A 20,944-nucleotide genomic window follows, 5' to 3' on the forward strand; every position below is an offset into this window, starting at 1 on the left:
ACGAATTCTCAAAAAACTAAATGCCTCTACAAGAAAAACAATGTAAATTAAGAATTTTTTAAATATATCATTAGATTACAATTTCTCTCAACTTTTTCGTTTTCAGAATACAGCAATTTGAAGCTGGTCCAATTCTGGACATCTTGGACACTTTATCAGGAACGTTCACGAAAGTTTAACAGGTCTGACCGTAAATAGAAACTGAATAAAATAGCAGTCACTCTAAAGATATTAACTCGTCTACATTCGCAAATATTTGGGTATGAGAAAGCTCTGTGTAAAGTGGGTGCCGCACGAGCTCACTTTAGACCAAAAACAACGACGAGTTAATGATTCGGAGCAGTGTTTGAAGATGATCAAGCGTAATAAACCCGAGATTTTGTGTCGCTATGTGACAATGGATGAAACATGGCTCCATCGTTTCACTCCGAAGTTCAATCGACAGTCATCCGAGCGGACTGCACACGATGAAAGGCTCCATAGCGTGGTAGAAAGCAACAGTCGACTATTATATAGCATTATTGGACCGTTTGAAGGATTAAATCGCCGAAAAACGGCCGCATTTAAAGAAAAAGAAAGTGCTGCTTCACCAAGATAATACACCGTGTCAAAAATCCATTAATTGGGCTTCGAATTGCTTCTTCGTCCACCGTATTCTCCAGATCTAACCCCCAGCGACTATTTCCTGTTCTCAGATCTTAAAAAAGTGCTCGCTGAAAAGAAATTCTCGTCGAATAAAGACGTAATCGCCGAAACTGAGTCCTATTTTGAAGCAAAGAACAAATCGTATTACAGAAATGGTATCCAAAAGCTGGAGGGTTGCTATAATCAGTGTATCACCCTTGAAAGGAATTATGTTGAATAAAAAAAACTAATTTTGCCAAAAAAATTTGTTTTACTATGGTAGGCCAGGGACTTTTCAATTGACCTGTTATCATATTTTTCGTGCCCTATTGGCTATCTTGATAAATTCATATTATATGTAAATAATTACTTCAAATATAATTTTTAACAACATCTTTCTTTCAATTTACAAAAGAAAAGATTTATTTCTGCAACATCCTGTATGAGATAGCATGCTATATGACTCCTGATAATGAAATAAAATAAACCATACATCATAGAAAATTCATCAGAAATGTGTAAAAAATTAAACTACAAAAAGAATGACAACAAGAACTGAAAAAGAACAACCAAGGGATTCAACAATGCTTGGCAAACCTGATCTCAGTTGAGACAACAGAACATTCATTATGCAAGACAAAACATTTACTCCAGGTATACTGGAATGTCATTACCGGTTTCTCTAACAGATGTCGTCTAGCTTAAGTATGATCAAGCTTCAAAGTTATACATGTTATATTTTGCGAAAGTAACATCGTTATATATTTATACCTCTCCGAAACTGCAAGGACTATTAGATGAAGAGCCAACCCAAACCCAAACACAATTGGCGTTAAATGTGGCCCAAGAAACGATTAGCGACCGATTACGAGCATTGGGGAAAATCCAAAAGATGGGAATATGGAAATGGAAAATCGAAAAATAATCTGTGAAATTCTGCTTCAGAGGTATGATCGGAAGTCATTTTTGCATTGAATAGTGACGAAGCCAGCCGATCATCTCTAAGGCTGAACGGTTTTGATTGCAAGACAATATTCTGTGTTTGGTTGGAACAGAATGGCGCGATGTATTACGAATCGATGAAACAGTTAATAGTGATCACTACCGACAACAAATGATCAATTTGTCGAAAGCACTTGGATGAAACATATGACAACCGTCGTACTCTCCAGACCTTGCCCCATCCGACTATCAACTTTTCACAATAACGGAACAAAGGACAAGCAGTTTTTTTGGGATGGCATCCATAAATTGCCTGAAAGATGAGCGATTCTATACATAATCAAATGGCCAATGCTTTGAATAAATACATTGTTGCATTTTCTTGAAAAGTATGTAGTTTTTTCGGAGGAAATCGGTTATGACTTTTCGGTACACCTAGTAATATTTAAGGCAATACCAATAGTACAGTTAGAAAATAAGTTATCTGTTACCTGTTAGATTAAATAGTGTTTATTGATATATTTCGAAAACGTTACATTAAAAATATTGCATTAAAATACTATTTTTTAATTCCTCTCTAATAATTTATATTAAGTAATAAATATTCTCGCTTCAAACGCCTTCAGGTGGTTAAGACACCCAAAACTTTGCCACAAATTTATACATGGAAGAACGCATTTCATGTCTCTTTATTTTATGATATTATCATAACAACCAAGCAAGAAATATAATACAGCAAACTTTAAAAAGTTCTAAGCAAGAAGCGTAACGCGGCAAAAAAGAAAAACAAATATTTAAAAATCGTACAGGTGGCCGAGAAAAAGGAACTTTCACACCATCTAATTGACAGCTTAAAACGTTTTAAACGCCTCATGATGGATTTACATAAATTGTTAATTGTTAGTACGACTTGCGTAGCAGTTCGGGATACGTCCGAAGGTACGGAGCGGCGATTTCAGAAACCTCATTTGCATTAAGGTAAAGTTCAACAACCCAATCAGGCATTAAAAAGGAGCCAAAAGGTAAATATGGCATGTGAGCTATCCAAAGCGTTCGTGTCGCCTTGGAGTTGTGGGTTTGATGTCCAATTAATGGTACAGCAGGTGAGTGTGTTGCAAGATTAACTCGAGTTACAGGAATATGCCCGACATAAGTGTTCTAGAAACCATTTAATATTTATAGTACCCGGAATTCCATGAAATTACTTCTATTTTAGAGTAAGCTAAACTATTCCGCGCACTTTGAATAATAGATAGTAGGTGCTTCATATATTTTGATAAACGATAACATTTGTATTGGTGATAATGCAAAGTATCGATGTAAACACTCGTTTTGGCTTATTCACAATAAGTAGTATTATTACGTTACTCAGTGCCTACAGATACTAAACATGAAATGCTCAAAACTGTACTTTTGATATTCATTACTGTTACATCTGCTACCGACGTCCATTGAACACTTTTAGAAACGTCCGATGATGCTGCTGCATCATATCCCAATTATCATATTTGGTTACAAAGACTGAAAAGTGGTGATTCTGATGAAGACAATCAATTGCAAGACAAACTCCCAGACAACTTAACAGTTCATGAATCAACTGTTTCCAGGCGTTTACATACGTACTGTAAAAATAAATGTTTCTTGGAACACATTGTGACTATTGACGATCTACTACGATAACATTAGGTGAAAAAAATTGTGGGTTAGAGTTGATATGATACACTGTTGTAGCTCAAATGAGAAGTTTTACTGCAACCAGAGTACTTGCTGCCAAAGCAACATCGTTCTTTCGATACTGTATCATCAAACAGACAATGTCCATATCTCTACTACCTTGGTTCATCAAATTGACCATCAGAGAGAAACAAAAAATCCAACAGAAGAAGTGTCGGACAGAATCGTATTTCAATAGGTCATCAGTCTTCATACATCAGTAAAAGGTGATTTAAAAAATTATCATTATTTAGAAAAAAGGTAGACAAAATGATTTCGTTTAAAAAATATAAAAATTCAATACAAATAATTGAATACAAAATACAAAATAATTTAATTTTGCCCCAAAATTAAATTATCTACAAAACTTAATAAATTAATTTAAAATAAATATTAAGACATTAGTATAACTGTTTGCGTTATAACTGTTGGTAGTTAAAATAAAACTGTAAATAAATTGCGTTTATATAGTGGGATATAAAATACGTGTAGTAGATAAGTAATATACGGTTTTTATTTATTTTTATTTAGTTATTACTTCAAACCAAACGAAACTAATATTCAATATAATTTGCCGGACATAGAAGCTGAAAATTCGATGATTGAACTAGTCACGCCGAAAGAGCTAACCAATGTTATTAAAACTGACATTAACCCCAGGAAATCACTAGGCTACGATTAAATAACAGGAGAATTACTGCAATCAATCTAGTAAGAAAGGGAATTATAAAACTCATCAACTTCATCAATACAGCATTTAGATTAAAACATGTCCCAGACATTTGGAAGATGGCGGAAATTATAATGATCCCAAAACCTGGGAAGTCACCAAGCGAAATAAAATCCTATAGACCTATATCACTACTGCCAGTAATATCTAAGGGTTTTGAAAAACTCCTGTTGAAAAGAATAAAACCGATCATAGAGAGAAAAAACCTAATACCAACACATCAGTTTGGGTTTATTAACAAGCATTCAACAATTAACCAGGTCCACAGAATAACGGATAATATTGAAATAGCCTACGAAAGTGAAAAAGTATGCTCAGCTATATTCTTAGATGTATCACAAGCCTTCTATAAGGATTGGCATGAAGGCCTTGTTCATAAACTACAGAAAATTTTACCAAAACAACACACCGAACTATTAAAATCGTACGTTACAACCAGAATGTTTAGAGTCAAACAAGAAAAAGCTTACTCTACAATAAAATAAGCTAAAGCAGGTGTATCGCAAGAAAATGTACTGGAACCAACGCTTTATCTACTTTACACTTGTGATGTTGTTACACAAATGGAGAATATCATCATGGCTACATTTGCTGATGATACTGCGATTATAGCTGTCGGAGACAATGGTGAAGAAGCCACCCGAAAATTACAAGAGGCAAATGACAATATAAATCATTGAACACAAGCTTGGAAAATAAGAATTAATGAAAGTTACTCTGTACATGTGCAGTTCACCTATAAACAGGCCGTAGAAGCACCAATAACATTAAATATAGCAACAACGCTAAAGATATCGGAATGAATCTTGATGCAAAACTTCCCTGAAAAGAACCTATAAAGAAGAACTGGAACTGAAATATAGGAAAATGTATTGGCCAATTGGAAGAAAATCACAATTATCAGTACATAATAAACTGCTATTATATAAGCAAATACTGAAAACTATATGGACAAACGCAGTTCAATTATGAGGATGTTCTGCAAAGAGTAACATAAATAAAATACAAATTTTTCAGAACTAAGTCCTGAGAGGTCTTGTGGGCGCACTCAAATATTATAGAACTGGTTACCTACATCGAGACCTTCAAATACCCACAGTCAGCCAAGAAATAGAGAGAATTGCAAAGGAGCATGAGGAAAGACTCCATTCTCATGAGAATATTGAAGTATTGCGGCTTTTGGATACCACCAGAACAGGACACAGACTCAAAAGAATCAAACCATCTGATCTTGTGTAGTGTTATATAGTGAGGTGCATATAATAAAAAATACAGCAGTGACATGTATAAACATTATTTCATCGGAGACTGAGATAGGACCGATGGGTCCTAGTTATATACCTAGATTTAAGTTATAATAAAGATAAATTGTAGGTTAGTCAAAAACGACTAGTAACAATGTAATAAGTAAATAATAAAAAAATTAGTTTTATTTCAAAACGTTTTTTTTGTGTTAAAAATACATAATTTACGGAGAAATTGGTGTTAACACACATTAAAAAAATATATATACAGTCGAACATAGAACCTCCCCCTTTTCTGAAGTCGGTTAAAACACAACAAAACGCCAAACTAACTACAAAACAATTTAATTGCGATAGACACAACATTCATTTTACACAAAACTAGTTGGTGCAAATGGCAAAGCTATGTTATCAATACTACACGAAAACAAATAAAAAACTCGAACTCACGGTCACGAAAAAATGTAGGGCCACGAAACCATAACGAATTAACCGAACATTTCTCGTTCTGACCAGACAAACTATGACAGACCAAGTTGTCTCGAGTTCAAAGACCCAAAAAAAGTGCGACCTAGAAATGAGCGCCGCAGGTGAAATCGTGATTTTCGGCCTTTTATTTTAGCTCTAATTGATTTTAAACTAATTTTATCATCTTATTAATTACAATCAATACTGATAAAAAGGCAATGCGTGAGTTCAGTTTCTGGTAGGCTATGAATTTCGCGATTTCTTTTAATTAAACAGGCAACCAGATGTAACAACATTAATTAGGTAGACCACCAACAATGTATCTCTAATTGAAGTTTGTTACGAATACTATCATTTGCTTAATATTTTTTTCAGGGCATAGTAACGGTTTGTCCCAATTTGTGAATAAATTATCTTAGGTACGGTATTTTTTCAGCTGTTGGGGCATTCAAGTGCATATAAATTCGACTACTATTAGCGCAATGCGATTACGACAAAAACTGTAAAAAGTAAACTGCTCCTGTGTCTATGTAATGCAATAATAACTCCATATAGAAAAAACATAAAAGTGAGAGCAAGGTTTGCCGAAATATATATTTATTTTGTATTATTGAAAACCAGCGTTTATTATTAAATTGTTAATTTAACGTTTACACAATAAAGAAGAATAAATACAGTTGAAATTGAACATTTTAGATCAACTTTGTTTGAGTCCCACAGGGTAGTGTCTTGGGACTACTCCTGTATCTGATATACCAACAATTACTATTATCCAATACTTGGAACATTAGCCGACGATACGGTTTTCATGGCAAAATATATCTGTGTAAGGTTGTAGAAAAAGTACAAGTAGCGGTCAACAAGATCTGCAAATGGACTGGAGACTTTAAAATACATCTTAATAGCCCCAAATATATCCATGTTAAAACTGCGGTTAAATGACAAAAACCTAATTATATTATTTGACGGATGGTGGATTCCTCTAGCTGAATCAGCTCAATACGTCAATACCTTGGTTAAATTGGAGATATCATGTTGGACAAAACGCAGAATAGATTAGATTCAAAGTCAAGCAATTGTACAGGTTTGTCGGAAGACGCTCTCAACTTGACCTAAAATTAAAGAGATTGGTTTATCACTTAATCAAAGCGAAATTGGACATATGGGGTGCAAATGATTTGGTTGCGCTAAAACATCAAACCAACTGGTAATCCAACGCACCCTAAACAAAGTTCTACGATTAATTAACAATGCCTATCGTTACGTAAGATTCTGCAATTAATTACCAATGCTTATCGCTATGTAACCAACGAATAGCTGCACGATTATCTCAAAATCAAATAGATACACAGAGTGATCCAAGATTTCGCTTTAAAACATGAAATAAGGTTGGACTGGACTACACGCAAAAAATCAGAAAACACCAACCTGTTTACATGGAAAAAACATATAGTTACTAAACGAAAACAGCTTGGGCTTAAACCAAACAAAATGTATTGTCTGATAGGGCGTCAATCTAAATTATCATTAGATAATAAGGTTTTGCTGCATAAGTCAATACTTAAGCCCATTTGGACCTCTGGTATTGGACTGTGGGGTACTACTAGCAAATCTAACATAGACATCCTCCAGAAGTTACGTGCCCAACAAACTGATTCAGCGTAATATTCCCATAGAACCCATAACGAGTACGATTCGGAGTGTTAGTGCAAAGTACTCTGAAAGACTATTAGTGCATCCCAATGTACTCGCCAAACAGTTAAATGTGCGCGATGATAGTGAAGTGCGTAGCCTCAAACACAAACTACCATACGAACTGATTAATAACATGAGTAAGATTTAATAATCTCTAGAATAAGCTAGAATAGTTTTTAGAATAAATCAGGATAGATTTTAAAATAAGTTAGAATAATATCTAGAATAAGATTTAGATTATAAGTTGTACAGTAGATCACTTACTGAAGTGATCTACTACATGTCAGGATAGTTATATTATATAACTGAAATCATGTAATAATAATTATTGCCCACGGGCAGTTGACACTCTAGGAGATAATAAAAAAAACGAACTTATTTAGTATATAAAAGTAGTTTTAACTTTGACTTACGTAGTTTAGTTTTATTTTAATTTTGGATATACATACTGATATATTAATACCGTACTCGCCATGATGGTATATCAATGCAAGTATAACAGCACAGTAGTAATAAATTAATTTATAAATTAAGATTGTACTAAGAATATCTAATGAAAAGTGTTATTAATTTTAAAGAAATGTTTTAAGCAGAGAAGACTTATACATGTCTATGTTTTCTGTAGGGAAACATAACAAGACAGAACATTTCCTAGTACGTTCTTTAAATACGTTAGATAATAAATTCATTGCCGGAGGAAATTACAATGCTAAGGATTTAATGTGATGCTCGAGACTAATAACATCAACGACTGAAGAACTGGTTAAAGCGATGAAGACGGATAATTTACCATATATCACAAGTTAATTATCTACTGGTGAACCAACATATTGGCTATCAAATACAAACTAAAAGCCCGATGCTTTAGATTTTTGTATAACAATGTTGCTACAAAAATATCAAGCACAATTATGTCTTGACTTGTCGTCTGATCACTCAATACCATCAAAGATAACCCTACTTCTTCTCTGTATAATAATATAACTAACTGACCACAAATAAATGTACAGGATTCAATTCAATCTTCAAAAAATCTCAAAATCATATACAATTCAGCAAAAATGTGGAAAAAATTGAATCGTCCAAATATTTAACAACAATTAAGAACTGAAGAAATACGAAAATTCAATAAAGAAGTAATAGAGCTGAAAGCGTTGATCCAAAACAAACAAAACTAAGGAATTCAAGAGCACTTTAAAAATCTAACGCCAAAGAAAACTGCAGCAACTTAACCCACCTACTAAGTTAATGACAATAATTGGGCTATAGACAATACAAAAATACTGCTTTTGAAAATTATAAATATTGAAAAACTCAAAGGAAACTAAATTTGGCGAAGAGAGAGGATATTCAAACAACATATATGTTACTTGGATGATTCTTATTATGATTTTTGGGCTATAGTAGGCTCTGGTGTTTCAATGATGTGATTACCATATATTCCTACAAGCAGCCTATATCTATCGTCGTCTACCCAAACAGTTGTAGCGACTTGAGGCATGTCGAATTTTACATCATGGAATAACGGTCTACAAAATACCCAGAAATATAATCCCAGATGTTGAACACGGGCGGGGTGCCAGCAGCGCCAACAAGAACCCGATAACGAATAGGTGACAACCCCGAGACGTTTATCTGGGATGTTATTGAAGGGTATTTCGGTCATTCAGTGCTCAACCCTCGTTTGGTTTAGACGTGCCACCATCGACTGCCCAAGCCTCGTCAACATTTCCCCTATACAGTTATATTAATTTAGATTTGTTTTGTTAGTAATTTAATTTTTGTATATGTCACAAAATTATATTTTTATTTTTGCATTTTTGGGCTCGGCACCGACTTGAAAGTAATTATTTTGTGGTAGTAAAAATAATATTGTAAATAGATAAATACGTTTTACGTAGGTATTAAACTAAATTGTGTGTAGTATGTAGGTTAAATGAGGTTTTTATTCAGTTATTACAATAATTGTTATATATAAAACACATACATGTTTTACTATAAACATTTTTTTTTGGGTTAAAAATCTAAGTTTGATTATTCCATATTTATTTTTTAAAGTCGGTTCATTTTTTTTTGTTAAAAATATTTTATTTTTCTCTTTTTAGTATCAGATATTTTCTCAATAAATTACGCAGTTATTTTATTTAATTACAGTGGATAGGCCAAGTAAAGGTGCAGCCCGTATGAGGAAAAATAGGAATAAAGACATAATGATTGAAAATAAGGAGCGTTTCAGGCCCCGGTGTCCAAACAAAAACTTATTGTCCTCGCCGGGAATCGAACTCGTGACCTCCATTTGGGAACTAAACGCTTTAACTATTACACCATAGAAGCAGTTTTCTACAATATTTCTACGAGGTCTTATATGCTACAGTTAGTACTTAAAGAGCAAACTGAATGAGGGGAAATCGAAGGAAAACCTCAAATTTCAAAGGCACGTACAAAGTTTTCAAATATTTTTTACCTAAAATAATCAGATATTTGGGTATAATGTTATTGCTGAACTTATGTGACGAAAAATCGAAAGTAATTCAGTGTAAAAGCCATTCAGTTTGCTAAGCAGTAACCATATCATATGAGAAATGGTAGAAACATTGTAGGCAACTGTTCCTATGGTGTAATAGTTAGAATATTAAGATCATACGCAGATGCCGCGGGTTCGATTCCCGACAGCAATTTTTTGTTCCAGTCAAGTTGGAATATTTTTTAAATTACTATACTATACTATATATTACTATACTATATATTACTATATACACAAAATTTAGCTTAATACCTACATAAACATATATGTGTATTTACAATATTATTAGGCTACTAATTAGGTTCTGTAACACAAATGGAAATGATATCGTGAACCTGGAAGTTGGCACCTTCTAAATAAACTCCTTGCCCAATTCACCAGCCTGATTTAGCTACGCTCTTTTATTTTCTTAAGTTATATTTCGCAATGAGTAAGGTACAGGACGGCGTGGTGATAATAAAATCTCACCAAAGTTAATGACGAGCATTAAAATTGGATTTAAAAGCCACATAAAACTCTTTTGAAGTACTTGAGAGATATCGTATTCGTTAATGTATAAATATATTTTAGGTTATAATAAATTGGCAATCGGTATAAATATAATATCACTCTAGTATCCAGAATATGAAAAAAAAATTATAACATCTTTATTAGGTACGCTTAGTACAATTTTAATTATAAATTAAATATTACTACGTTTCATTTGTACTTGGATTAATTCACAAGCAACACGATATGCATTCCTCAGTTGTAAAATTATAATAACTTATAGTTTATAAGTTCGTATGGTTTGGTTCGCATCAATCGCCTGACATCCTGCACTCTGTCTAGCAGTTGTATTGCTTCCACGTTAGCATGATTTAGTAATCTTCTTTCGTGTTTCAAGGCGAAATCTTGGATAAGTTCGCAAATCCATTTGATTTCTAGGTCATAGTGCAGTTCTTCGTGAGTTACGTAGCGATAGGCATTGGTAATCAATCGAAGAACTTTATTTTACCTTTAACCCACCTACTAAGTTAATGACAATAATTGGGCTGTAGACAATACAAAAATACTGCTTTTGAAAATTATAAATATTGAAAAACTCAAAGGAAACTAAATTTGGCGAAGAGAGAGGATATTCAAACAACATATATGTTACTAGGATGATTCTTATAATGATTTTTGGGCTATAGTAGGCTCTGTTGTTTCAATTTGTGATTACCATATATTCCTACAAGCCGCCTATATCTATCGTCGTTTACCCAAACAGTTGTATTAATTTAGATATGTTTTGTTAGTAATTTAATTTTTGTATATGTCACAAAATTATATTTTTATTTTTGCATTTTTGGGCTCGGCACCGACTTGAAAGTAATTAGTCTGTGGTAGTAAAAATAATATTGTAAATAGATAAATACGTTTTACGTAGGTATTAAACTAAATTGTGTGTAGTATGTAGGTTAAATGAGGTTTTTATTCAGTTATTACAATAATTGTTATATATAAAACACATACATGTTTTACTATAAACATTTTTTTTTGGGGTTAAAAATCTAAGTTTGATTATTCCATATTTATTTTTTAAAGTCGGTTCAGTTTTTTTTGTTATTTATTTTTCCCTTTTTAGTATTAGATATTTTCTCAATAAATTACGCAGTCATATTATTTAATATTACAATGGGTAGGCCAAGTAAAGGTGCAGCCCGTATGAGGAAAAATAGGAATAAAGAAATAATGATTGAAAATAAGGAGCGCTTCAGGCCCCGGTGTCCGCTACCTAGCCTAGGTGATTTGTTTTAACTAAACAACAACAAAAACTTATTGTCCTCGCCGGGAATCGAACCCGTGACCTCCGTTTGGGAACTGAACGCTTTAACTATTACACCATAGAAGCAGTTTTCTACAATATTTCTACGAGGTCTTATATGCTACATTTAGTACTTAAAGAGCAAACTGAATGAGGGGAAATCGAGGGAAAACCTCAAATTTCAAAGACACGTACAAAGTTTTCAGATATTTTTTACCTAAAATAATCAGATATTTGGGTATAATGTTATTGCTGAACTGATGTGACGAAAAATCGAAAGTAATTCAGTGTAAAAGCCATTCAGTTTGCTAAGCAGTAACCATATCATATGAGAAATGGTAGAAACATTGTAGGCAACTGTTCCTATGGTGTAATGGTTAGAATATTAAGATCATACGCAGATGCCGCGGGTTCGATTCCCGACAGCAATTTTTTGTTCCAGTCTAGTTGGAATATTTTTTAAATTACCTAGACTAAGTAACGGACCCCAGTGGCTGAAATATCCATTATTTTCAATAACTGTTTATTCCTATTTTCCTTGATACTATATTTTCACTTGGACTATCCATTGAAATACATAATAAACTAACTGCGTAATTTATTGTGTAAATATCTAACACTAAAAAGAGAAAAATAACATATTTTAACAAAAAAATTGAACCGACTTCAAAAAATACATAAGGAATTCACTAGAAAATAAAAAATAATTAAACTTAGATATTTAACAAAAAAAAACCTTTTAAAACAAGATATGTACATAATGAATGTTGTACTAACTAAATCGAAGTAAACAAAAAACGTATTTAACCTGTCTACTATACGTATTTTATATTGTACTATATACACAAAATTTAGCTTAATACCTACATAAACCTATATGTGTATTTACAATATTATTAGGCTACTAATTAGGTTCTGTAACACAAATGGAAATGATATCGTGAACCAGGAAGTTGGCACCTTCTAAATAAACTCCTTGCCCAATTCACCAGCCTGATTTAGCTACGCTCTTTTATTTTCTTAAGTCATATTTCGCAATGAGTAAGGTACAGGACGGCGTGGTGATAATAAAATCTCACCAAAGTTAATGACGAGCATTAAAATTGGATTTAAAAGCCACATAAAACTCTTTTGAAGTACTTGAGAGATATCGTATTCGTTAATGTATAAATATATTTTAGGTTATAATAAATTGGCATTCGGTATAAATATAATATGCACTCTAATATCCAGAATATGAAAAAAAAATTATAACATCTTTATTAGGTACGCTTAGTACAATTTTAGTTATAAATTAAATTATTACTACGTTTCATTTGTACTTGGATTAATTCACAAGAAAGACGATATGTATTCCTCAGTTATAAAATTATAACAACTAATAGTTTACACTTAAGGTATACACTTTATTAAGTTCGTATTGCTTCCACGTTAGCACGATTTAGTAATCTTCTTTCGTGTTTCAAGGCGAAATCTTGGATAACTTCGCAAATCCATTTGATTTCTAGGTCATAGTGCAGTTCTTCATGGGTTACGTAGCGATAGGCATTGGTAATCAATCGAAGAACTTGAGGGTGTTGGATGACTAGTTGATTTGAATTTTTAGTGCAACCCCATATTTGCACCTCATAGGTCCAAATTGGCTTTATAATTGTCTTATAAATCAACCTCTGTGATTTTAAAACAAGTTGAGAGTATCTTTCGACTAACCAGTATAGTTGTTTTATTTTGGTTCTAATGTGTTTTGCTTTTTGTCTAACATAATGTTATAAGAAAAATAGACGTATTAATTTAGTTCAACCTTATTTATTATAAGGTAAATAGTCTCGAAATTTAAGATGGATTTTCGTTTAGTGCCACCAAAAACACATATTTCGAGACATCTAAAGCTAATAGATAACCAATTTTGACACTTTTCCTATATAGTGTTGAAAATTTGCGATGTTTTGCAATTTTCATATTTCCCTTAAAATAATTGCAAGCGCAATGAAAGTTACAGGAATCATAAAGAATCTTATATTCAGTTGAATGGTAGTAGAATAATTCTTATAGAGATTTTAGTTTTAAAGTTGCACAACGAAAAATGTACCTCCAAAAAATAACTGGATATCTGTTAATGTCACATTACTTAAAAATGATATTACTTGCAATGTGAATTGGAACGAAATCGGTAATTCGTAAGACCATTTTACAATTTTGGCCCAAGTTAAAACAGAGCCTAAGGTGTAAAATTTCGATAGCCCATATCTCGGAAACTATAAGAGGTAATGCAATTTGGTAATCAACAATGTAATTAGCATACCGAATATTACCTGCAAAGTGAATTGGAACGAAATCGATAATTCATAAGATCATTTTACAATTTTATCCCAAGTTAGAAGCAGAGCCAAAATTGTAAAATTTCGATAGTCCATATTTCGAAAACTATACAAGTTAATGTAATTTGATAATCGACAACGTAATTAGCATGCCGAATGTTACTTGGAATGTGATTTACAACGAAATCGCTAATTCATAAGACCATTTTACAATTTTTGGCCCAAGTTAGAAACAGAGCCTAAAGTGTAAAATTTCGATAGCCCATATCTCGGAACTATAAGAGATAATGCAATTTGGTAATCGACAATGTAATTAGCATGCCGAATATTACTTTGAATGTGAATTGGGGCGAAATCGGTAATTCATAAGACCTTTTTACAACTTTGGCCCAAGTTGGAAACAATAATTCTTATACAGCCTTTAGTTTTAAAATTACACAAGGAAAAATGTACCTGCAAATAATTACTGGATATCTGTTAATGTCACATTACTTGTGACAATGATAAATTCTACAGCAATTTAAAGTAGATTATCGTTTAGTTCGTCCAAGAATACCTATATTTTAATAATTTTATCTAAATGCAATAGACAATAAATGTTGGTACTTTTCCCATATATATAGTCCTGACAATTTGCGATTGTTTGCCACTTCTATATTCTTTGCTGTCATTTCCCTTCAAATAAATGCAATTTAATAAAAATTACACGAATCATAAAGCAATTAACGTTCAATCGAATGCTAGTACAATAATTCTTATATATTCTCTATATTCTATATTCTTATAACCTCCGAAAAATTACTAGATATCTGCTAATGTAACATATATTAAAAATTATAAATTCTACAACAATTTGAAATATATTATCGTTTAGTTATCCAAAAAAACATATATTTAGAGACTTGTATCTACATCTAATACATCATAAATATTGTACTTTTTCCATATATATAGTTGTTAAAATTTGCGATTTGTTTGCCATATCCATATTTTTGCTGTTATTTCCATTAAAATAATGCATATTACAAGACTAACAAATAATTTTGCGTTGAATCAAATAGTAGTATAATAATTTTTATACAACCTTCAGTTTTTAAGTTAATCAATGAAATGGTATTTTTAAATAATTAGTGGATTTCTATTAATGTCCCGTATTTTAAAAATGATAAATTCTACAATTCTGCAATTTAAAGATAACCCTACTTCTCTGTATAATAAAATAACTAACAGACCACAAATAAATATACAGGAAACAATTTGGTACACAACTTCTAACAATAACGTGCAAAAAAAATCTCAAAATAATATGCAATTCCGCAAAAATGTGGAAAAAATTGAATCGTCCAAATATTTACAAACAACAAATAAGAACTGAAGAAAAACGAAAATTTCGAAAATTCGTCTACATACAATGCAACATTCAAAAATTGGCAGTAAGGATAACTATTTTATGTAAATACAAGTTGCTGTTGTATAATGTTCGAATATACCCATATGTGAACACACCTTTCTATATCAGATGATACTATGCGTATCTCATTTAAGACATTATGTGTATCAAAAGAAATATATAAAATTGCTCGTTAAAAAAAAATCTTGAATAATTTTAAGAACTGCCAACCAAAAATATAGATTATTCGAAAGTATCAGTGATCAAAACAAGATGACTAATCGCGAGCTGCTGTATAGCTCCGAGATACGTCAAATAAGGTCATGACTTATATGACGGTATATGGTCCGTTATAAAGAATAGATTCGATTGGCAATAAAAATTGCAAGAGCTTAGAAAAGATCTGACGCGTCCGCTATTACTTTTCTAGACATATTGCCATTTAATAAAACAATAGCGCCCTTAATATTTTCTCCCATACCTTATATTCTAAATACGTCCAATTAAATCGAAATTACCTATGACATTAACCAAAAATAACCGTGCCACTCTGGCCTCTTCTCTTTAACAGCCACATATTTTTAATAATTTCAAAGGGTGATATATTGACAGAAGCGTCAGTCTCTTTATTTTAATAACCGCGCCCGTGTGTGTAAAACAGATTATACAACACCCTCATAGATACCAAGGGCCATTCAATGCGGTGATATTCACATTGAAAAGATTCGAAAACCGTCGTACAATACGTCCTCAAGTTCAACACCCTTCTGGTACATCGCGGGGACATTAACTGGTCACGGATTGACGGGAATTCATCTAATAATAGGTCTTTTAATGCACCAGTGCAGATACTTCATAATCACTAGGTTGGAAATAGCCTACTATATATAATTTATTAAACAAAAAAAGAACAAAATTTTAAATACATCTTAAATGGAATGATTTGGCTACTTTATCACAAAAATCACAAATTATTCGGTGTTCTAACAAATAAATAAATATCACTGTAAACTGATAATTTTTATCAATATTCGGAAATAGCCCAAGACTCGAAAAAATTTCAGGTAGTCTAAAAAACTAAGGAAGCATTGAAAATTAAAAAAAAATAAATATTTAAAATAAACTTGTTTGAAGAATCAATTTAGTCTATAGCTTAAAATTAGATAATTTATTCCACAACCCGTATTACATCACTTTTCATTTAAAAAATAATAAACAAAACAATAATAAACAGATTCAACAAAATTGCCCTTAATTTCTGACTGTCTTGTCTTCAAACGATAATATTAATTACGTATTGTGACAGCCCACGTCATTTTAAATCTTATTCATAAAATTCGGGGTGTGTTTCTTCTTGGAAATTATACGCTAACAATTCTCATTTAAATAACAAATTCTTTTGGATTCGATTATACTCATCAAGCAATTTTATGTTTATTTTGTGCAATATAATGAAAATAAAAATAATCAATGAAATATAGCTAGAATTATTACTTGACTTCAAACTGGATACAAGTTTACTAGGAAATATATCAATGAAAATAGTATTCCCGCCAGGCCGCAAACATAACCTAGAAATTGTTACCGGTAAGTTTGCCGGTTGCAATGTAGCAGTGATATTTCGATATGCATATATTATTGGGTATTACCTGCTATAGTAAAACGATCCATATAATTTAATACGTTTACAAAAGTTAAGATCAAACTAATTATCCATTCTTTAGGTGTTAGGTCGCTCCACACTTTTTCTCGAACAAAGTCCCTCGATTCCATAACATAAGACGGAATGTAAACACGACTGAATTAAGTTCACGTATAAAAATTTTATAACATTGACAAAAATAATGACAACTAATAAATAAATGAACAGACGGAATGTAGTTTTTTATTCGGTAGTTGATAAAAAAAATTATCGACATTTCCAACAATATATGCGAACCTTCGCAGACAATTATTTCATTTGAATCTGAAGCCCATCTTACCTGCAACGGTGAATCTATCCATGTAATTAATTAAATTAACATAACACAAAACTCCAACAGAGACCCATTCTTTCCACGTAACGTCTCCCCACGACCTTTCATTCTCTGCATTTTCTTCACTATCGCGCACAAGTTCAGCCTGCGAATTATTTTGCTCCATTATGTTCAGTGTTTTTAATACAATTTTCGAACTTTTCTCTATCGCCTCAGACGGCATCCTTCCACAGACCCTTCGCACACGCGGCGCCCAGCCAAATGAAGTTTATTTGAAATTCGTTCCATGTTGGCGCTCCGCGACCTACGCATGTGCATTCGAAACACCTGATAATAGTGACGTTACACGATAACCTTTTTTTTAGGTTATAAATAGTAGCTTGTCTTTAGTAATTAAGTCACGCAAAGGTATGTCAATTTAAAAATTAACTAGTTTTATTTTAAAATAAATCGAATATCGTTGACTATATGTTGAACACAAACTATACACCACAAATAACCGGATAAAAAACTAAAACCCAGATGACTACTGCAACTGACACAGCTGACACAGTGCGAACTGTCATTGAAAGACGAAAAATGTAACTGCAATCTATTTCAACACAAAGGATATTAAATACTTTGTTTAATAGCTCGGTTTGTATTGTTCTTGAGGCAAAATTGGGATTATAATCATAAAGTGCTTTATTGTTATCATTTAATAATACGTCAATTTATATATTGACATTACAATCTGAAATTTTTTGGAAATAATCTTAGTAGTTCAAATGTTTTGATTTTTGATACACATTAAATTGTTGCATATATCTATATAAATATATATAGATATATATAATTTAATGCAGTTTACTCGTATTGCTTGGATCATTACAAATCAATTTTTTATCTTATCAGCGAGACTCAATAACTCGTATTACGTTTATATTTGTTATTTAAATTACACGGTGTTGTTTACACAAAATAAATTAGGATAAAAGAAACACTTCAGCTTTTATATATCTTTATTGAACTAAATCACATAATATAGTTTTATATCAGGAAAAAAATACATTCAAGGAATATCATTAGAAAACCGAATAATAAAATGAAGTGCAATCACAGCTAGTCTAGGTATATTTTTTAATTATTTGAACAGCAATATTTTAAATAGTATGAGTATCTTCTATCACACCGTCAAAATACATGTAGTTAGTCTAAATCTTTTTTAATAAGCTACAGTATAGTAACAGATTTAATAATTGTATTTTAGACAAATAATTGTGCGAATAATATTACCACAAACAGAAGACTTTAAAATATTGTTTCCTAATATTTTTTCATATTGCTACAAAAGCTACAAACGCATCATATATTTTTTTAGAGATGCAGTGAATAAAAGCCATAATTTAACAATACTTCGAGAAATAATTAAGGTTTTGTTGCTATTGGCAGACATATGTATTTAAAATACAGTCACAACTTTAATGGTTTGGTTTGCAGCTATCTATACACCAAAGATAATTTTCTATTATGAATTTATTGGTGTCATTAAAAGTAAGTAAAGTTTTGAGGAATTATCGTTTTTTTCTTTTTTAATCTTTGCACTTTATACTAGATTGTTTGTTAAGTCACTATGTGTTGCGTAACATACATATATGGTAACATTTAAAGATTTCAAAGCCCACTTGATAGTTACTTTTTTTAGATAGATGTAAATTTAAAAGTAATTATAAATATTGTCACTTATATACATATAGAATACTTGATATTAGTTGTGATGTATTATAAAGTGTGTGTTATTATTCCAAAATGGATAAATAATACCAACCAAGGATCGCTACATGAATAGATATATATCTATACCCACATTGCCAGCTACATTAATTTGAAGCATATCATAACTATTTAAATGTGTCACTGTTGTTAAATAAAAATACAAATATATGGTTTTTCGATTAACTCATTCAAGAAGGATGATATAAATATGATTTTATAGTTAACGGTTGTTTAAAGTTTTTTCCCATTTTGTGATCCCGCGTATTATTGCAGGAATTACTCCAGACTGGTTATTAAACACTTTTTTTAATCTCCAGTCTGAAGTCTTGATACATTTAGCCCTGATAAAAAAATAAATAGGCTCATTTTCGTCATATATATATGTTTTTTGATTATTACCATCAAGTCACACACTTTATAACTTTCATCCGACTTGGTTGAACAAAGCTAACTAGTCGCTTTGAGCCGTCAGTATCATCGGCCAGCCCGGACTCGAGCTTGGGCCTTCTACACCCTGCCTAACGCTGTATACCCAGTTGGCTTTTGCAGAAACAAAAACATGGCGAAAATAGACTAAGCCGCATTGACTGTATTACGAGGGTTTGTTTTTGCTGTGCCCGCCTCGGTATTTTCTACCGTCTCCGTTATGGTAGTGGTTGTTGTTGGAGCCTTTGCGCCCGTGGCCGTGATACTGTTGGTTAGGGGACCCTGTCGGGACGGATTCATTCAGTGAGATGTTGGGTAGGTTTGTCTCCTGGGCGGTGACGTTGTTGTGAGTTCGGTCGTGCTGTTGTCTTCCTCCTACAAAAATAATTCACGTTAATTTGAGAACAAATTGAAAAAACTCCCATACAAGTATCGGACATGGTTCATAAAAAGCATGTAAATACAGTGCATAACGAATGTATTTCTATCACTATCTTATCTCGTTCCATTTTTATAATCGTTTAGTAAGTGCTTATTTACAATAAAATGGATGTACATTTTATATCAGTATTTTCACTTGCATCAGTGTGTTACCATTTATATAAAATCCTAAAAACATTCAGTTTGGTATTAATTTCAGAAGGCATGTCTTATAACAAATTGTTAAAAAAAAAGAAAACAGCATTTTATTTAAATTTCGCATGTAAATACAACAATTTTATATAGTTAATTTAATTAGTGTAAAAATTGTAGTATATATGTTATATAGTAAAAGTAGCAATACATAGTAAATACTTTTCCTTTTCATATTAAAAGGTGTACCTTATGTTTTTCATCAATTATTTACTAGAAAAACTTCATACTAGTGTATTTCTTGTCTGAGGTTTTTATATTGGATAACAAAGTACACGTTAGGAACACTTAAATTAATTACTTCACTATTCAAATTAAATGATTGAAATTAATTAATTTTATTTCAATTTTTGTCAGTGCTTTAATCTTAAAAGCACCATATGTTTAACATTGATAAATAGTCCCAATTACTAAAATTGTATTCTTTGATTTGTACTCAAGCCAAGGTGTTTCTGTCTTACTCTAAATAATCTAACTTGCCATTGACTAGTGATTTACTTTAATATATAAGTTAATTATTAAAAATGTATATTTAACTAAACTAGGCTCTCATTTGAATTTTACTCGAAATATATCTAGTTATACCAGCGCATTCACCAACAAGAAAATATTCTTTATGAAAAAAGATTACAATCTAGTTTTTGTCAAATAAATATATGAAATAATTCTTAAAATTAAATAATCAATATTTTAATTAGTCAAAAATTTTAAAATACT

At 31.7% G+C, this 20,944-nt stretch overlaps 2 protein-coding genes across 11 annotated transcripts in view; both read right to left on the bottom strand.

Annotated features, from left to right (window-relative positions):
* The window catches only part of spin (lysolipid transporter protein spinster), a 244,393-nt gene extending 226,376 nt beyond the window's left edge, over positions 1-18,017 (bottom strand). The window contains exon 1 of one of the 2 annotated variants that reach the window (XM_076413821.1): positions 17,420-18,017. In XM_076413821.1, the coding sequence (XP_076269936.1) occupies positions 17,420-17,636 (217 nt within the window). In that variant the 5' untranslated portion in view covers positions 17,637-18,017. The remainder of the gene's footprint in view (positions 1-17,419) is intronic. The other variant, XM_076413814.1, reaches the window with a different exon arrangement.
* Positions 18,018-18,400: 383 nt separating this feature from the next.
* LOC143202395 (uncharacterized) overlaps positions 18,401-20,944 on the bottom strand; it is a 32,711-nt gene continuing 30,167 nt past the window's right edge. For all 9 annotated transcript variants that reach the window (XM_076413888.1, XM_076413905.1, XM_076413898.1 and 6 more), the window contains one exon: positions 18,401-19,969. In XM_076413888.1, coding sequence (XP_076270003.1) covers positions 19,761-19,969 — 209 coding nt within the window. In that variant the 3' untranslated portion in view covers positions 18,401-19,760. The remainder of the gene's footprint in view (positions 19,970-20,944) is intronic.

This window comes from Rhynchophorus ferrugineus, unplaced genomic scaffold (genome assembly GCF_030347505.1).
Source record: "Rhynchophorus ferrugineus isolate W39M unplaced genomic scaffold, kcgeb_rfMv2 rfM1, whole genome shotgun sequence".
In the NCBI taxonomy this organism is placed as follows: domain Eukaryota; kingdom Metazoa; phylum Arthropoda; class Insecta; order Coleoptera; family Curculionidae; genus Rhynchophorus; species Rhynchophorus ferrugineus.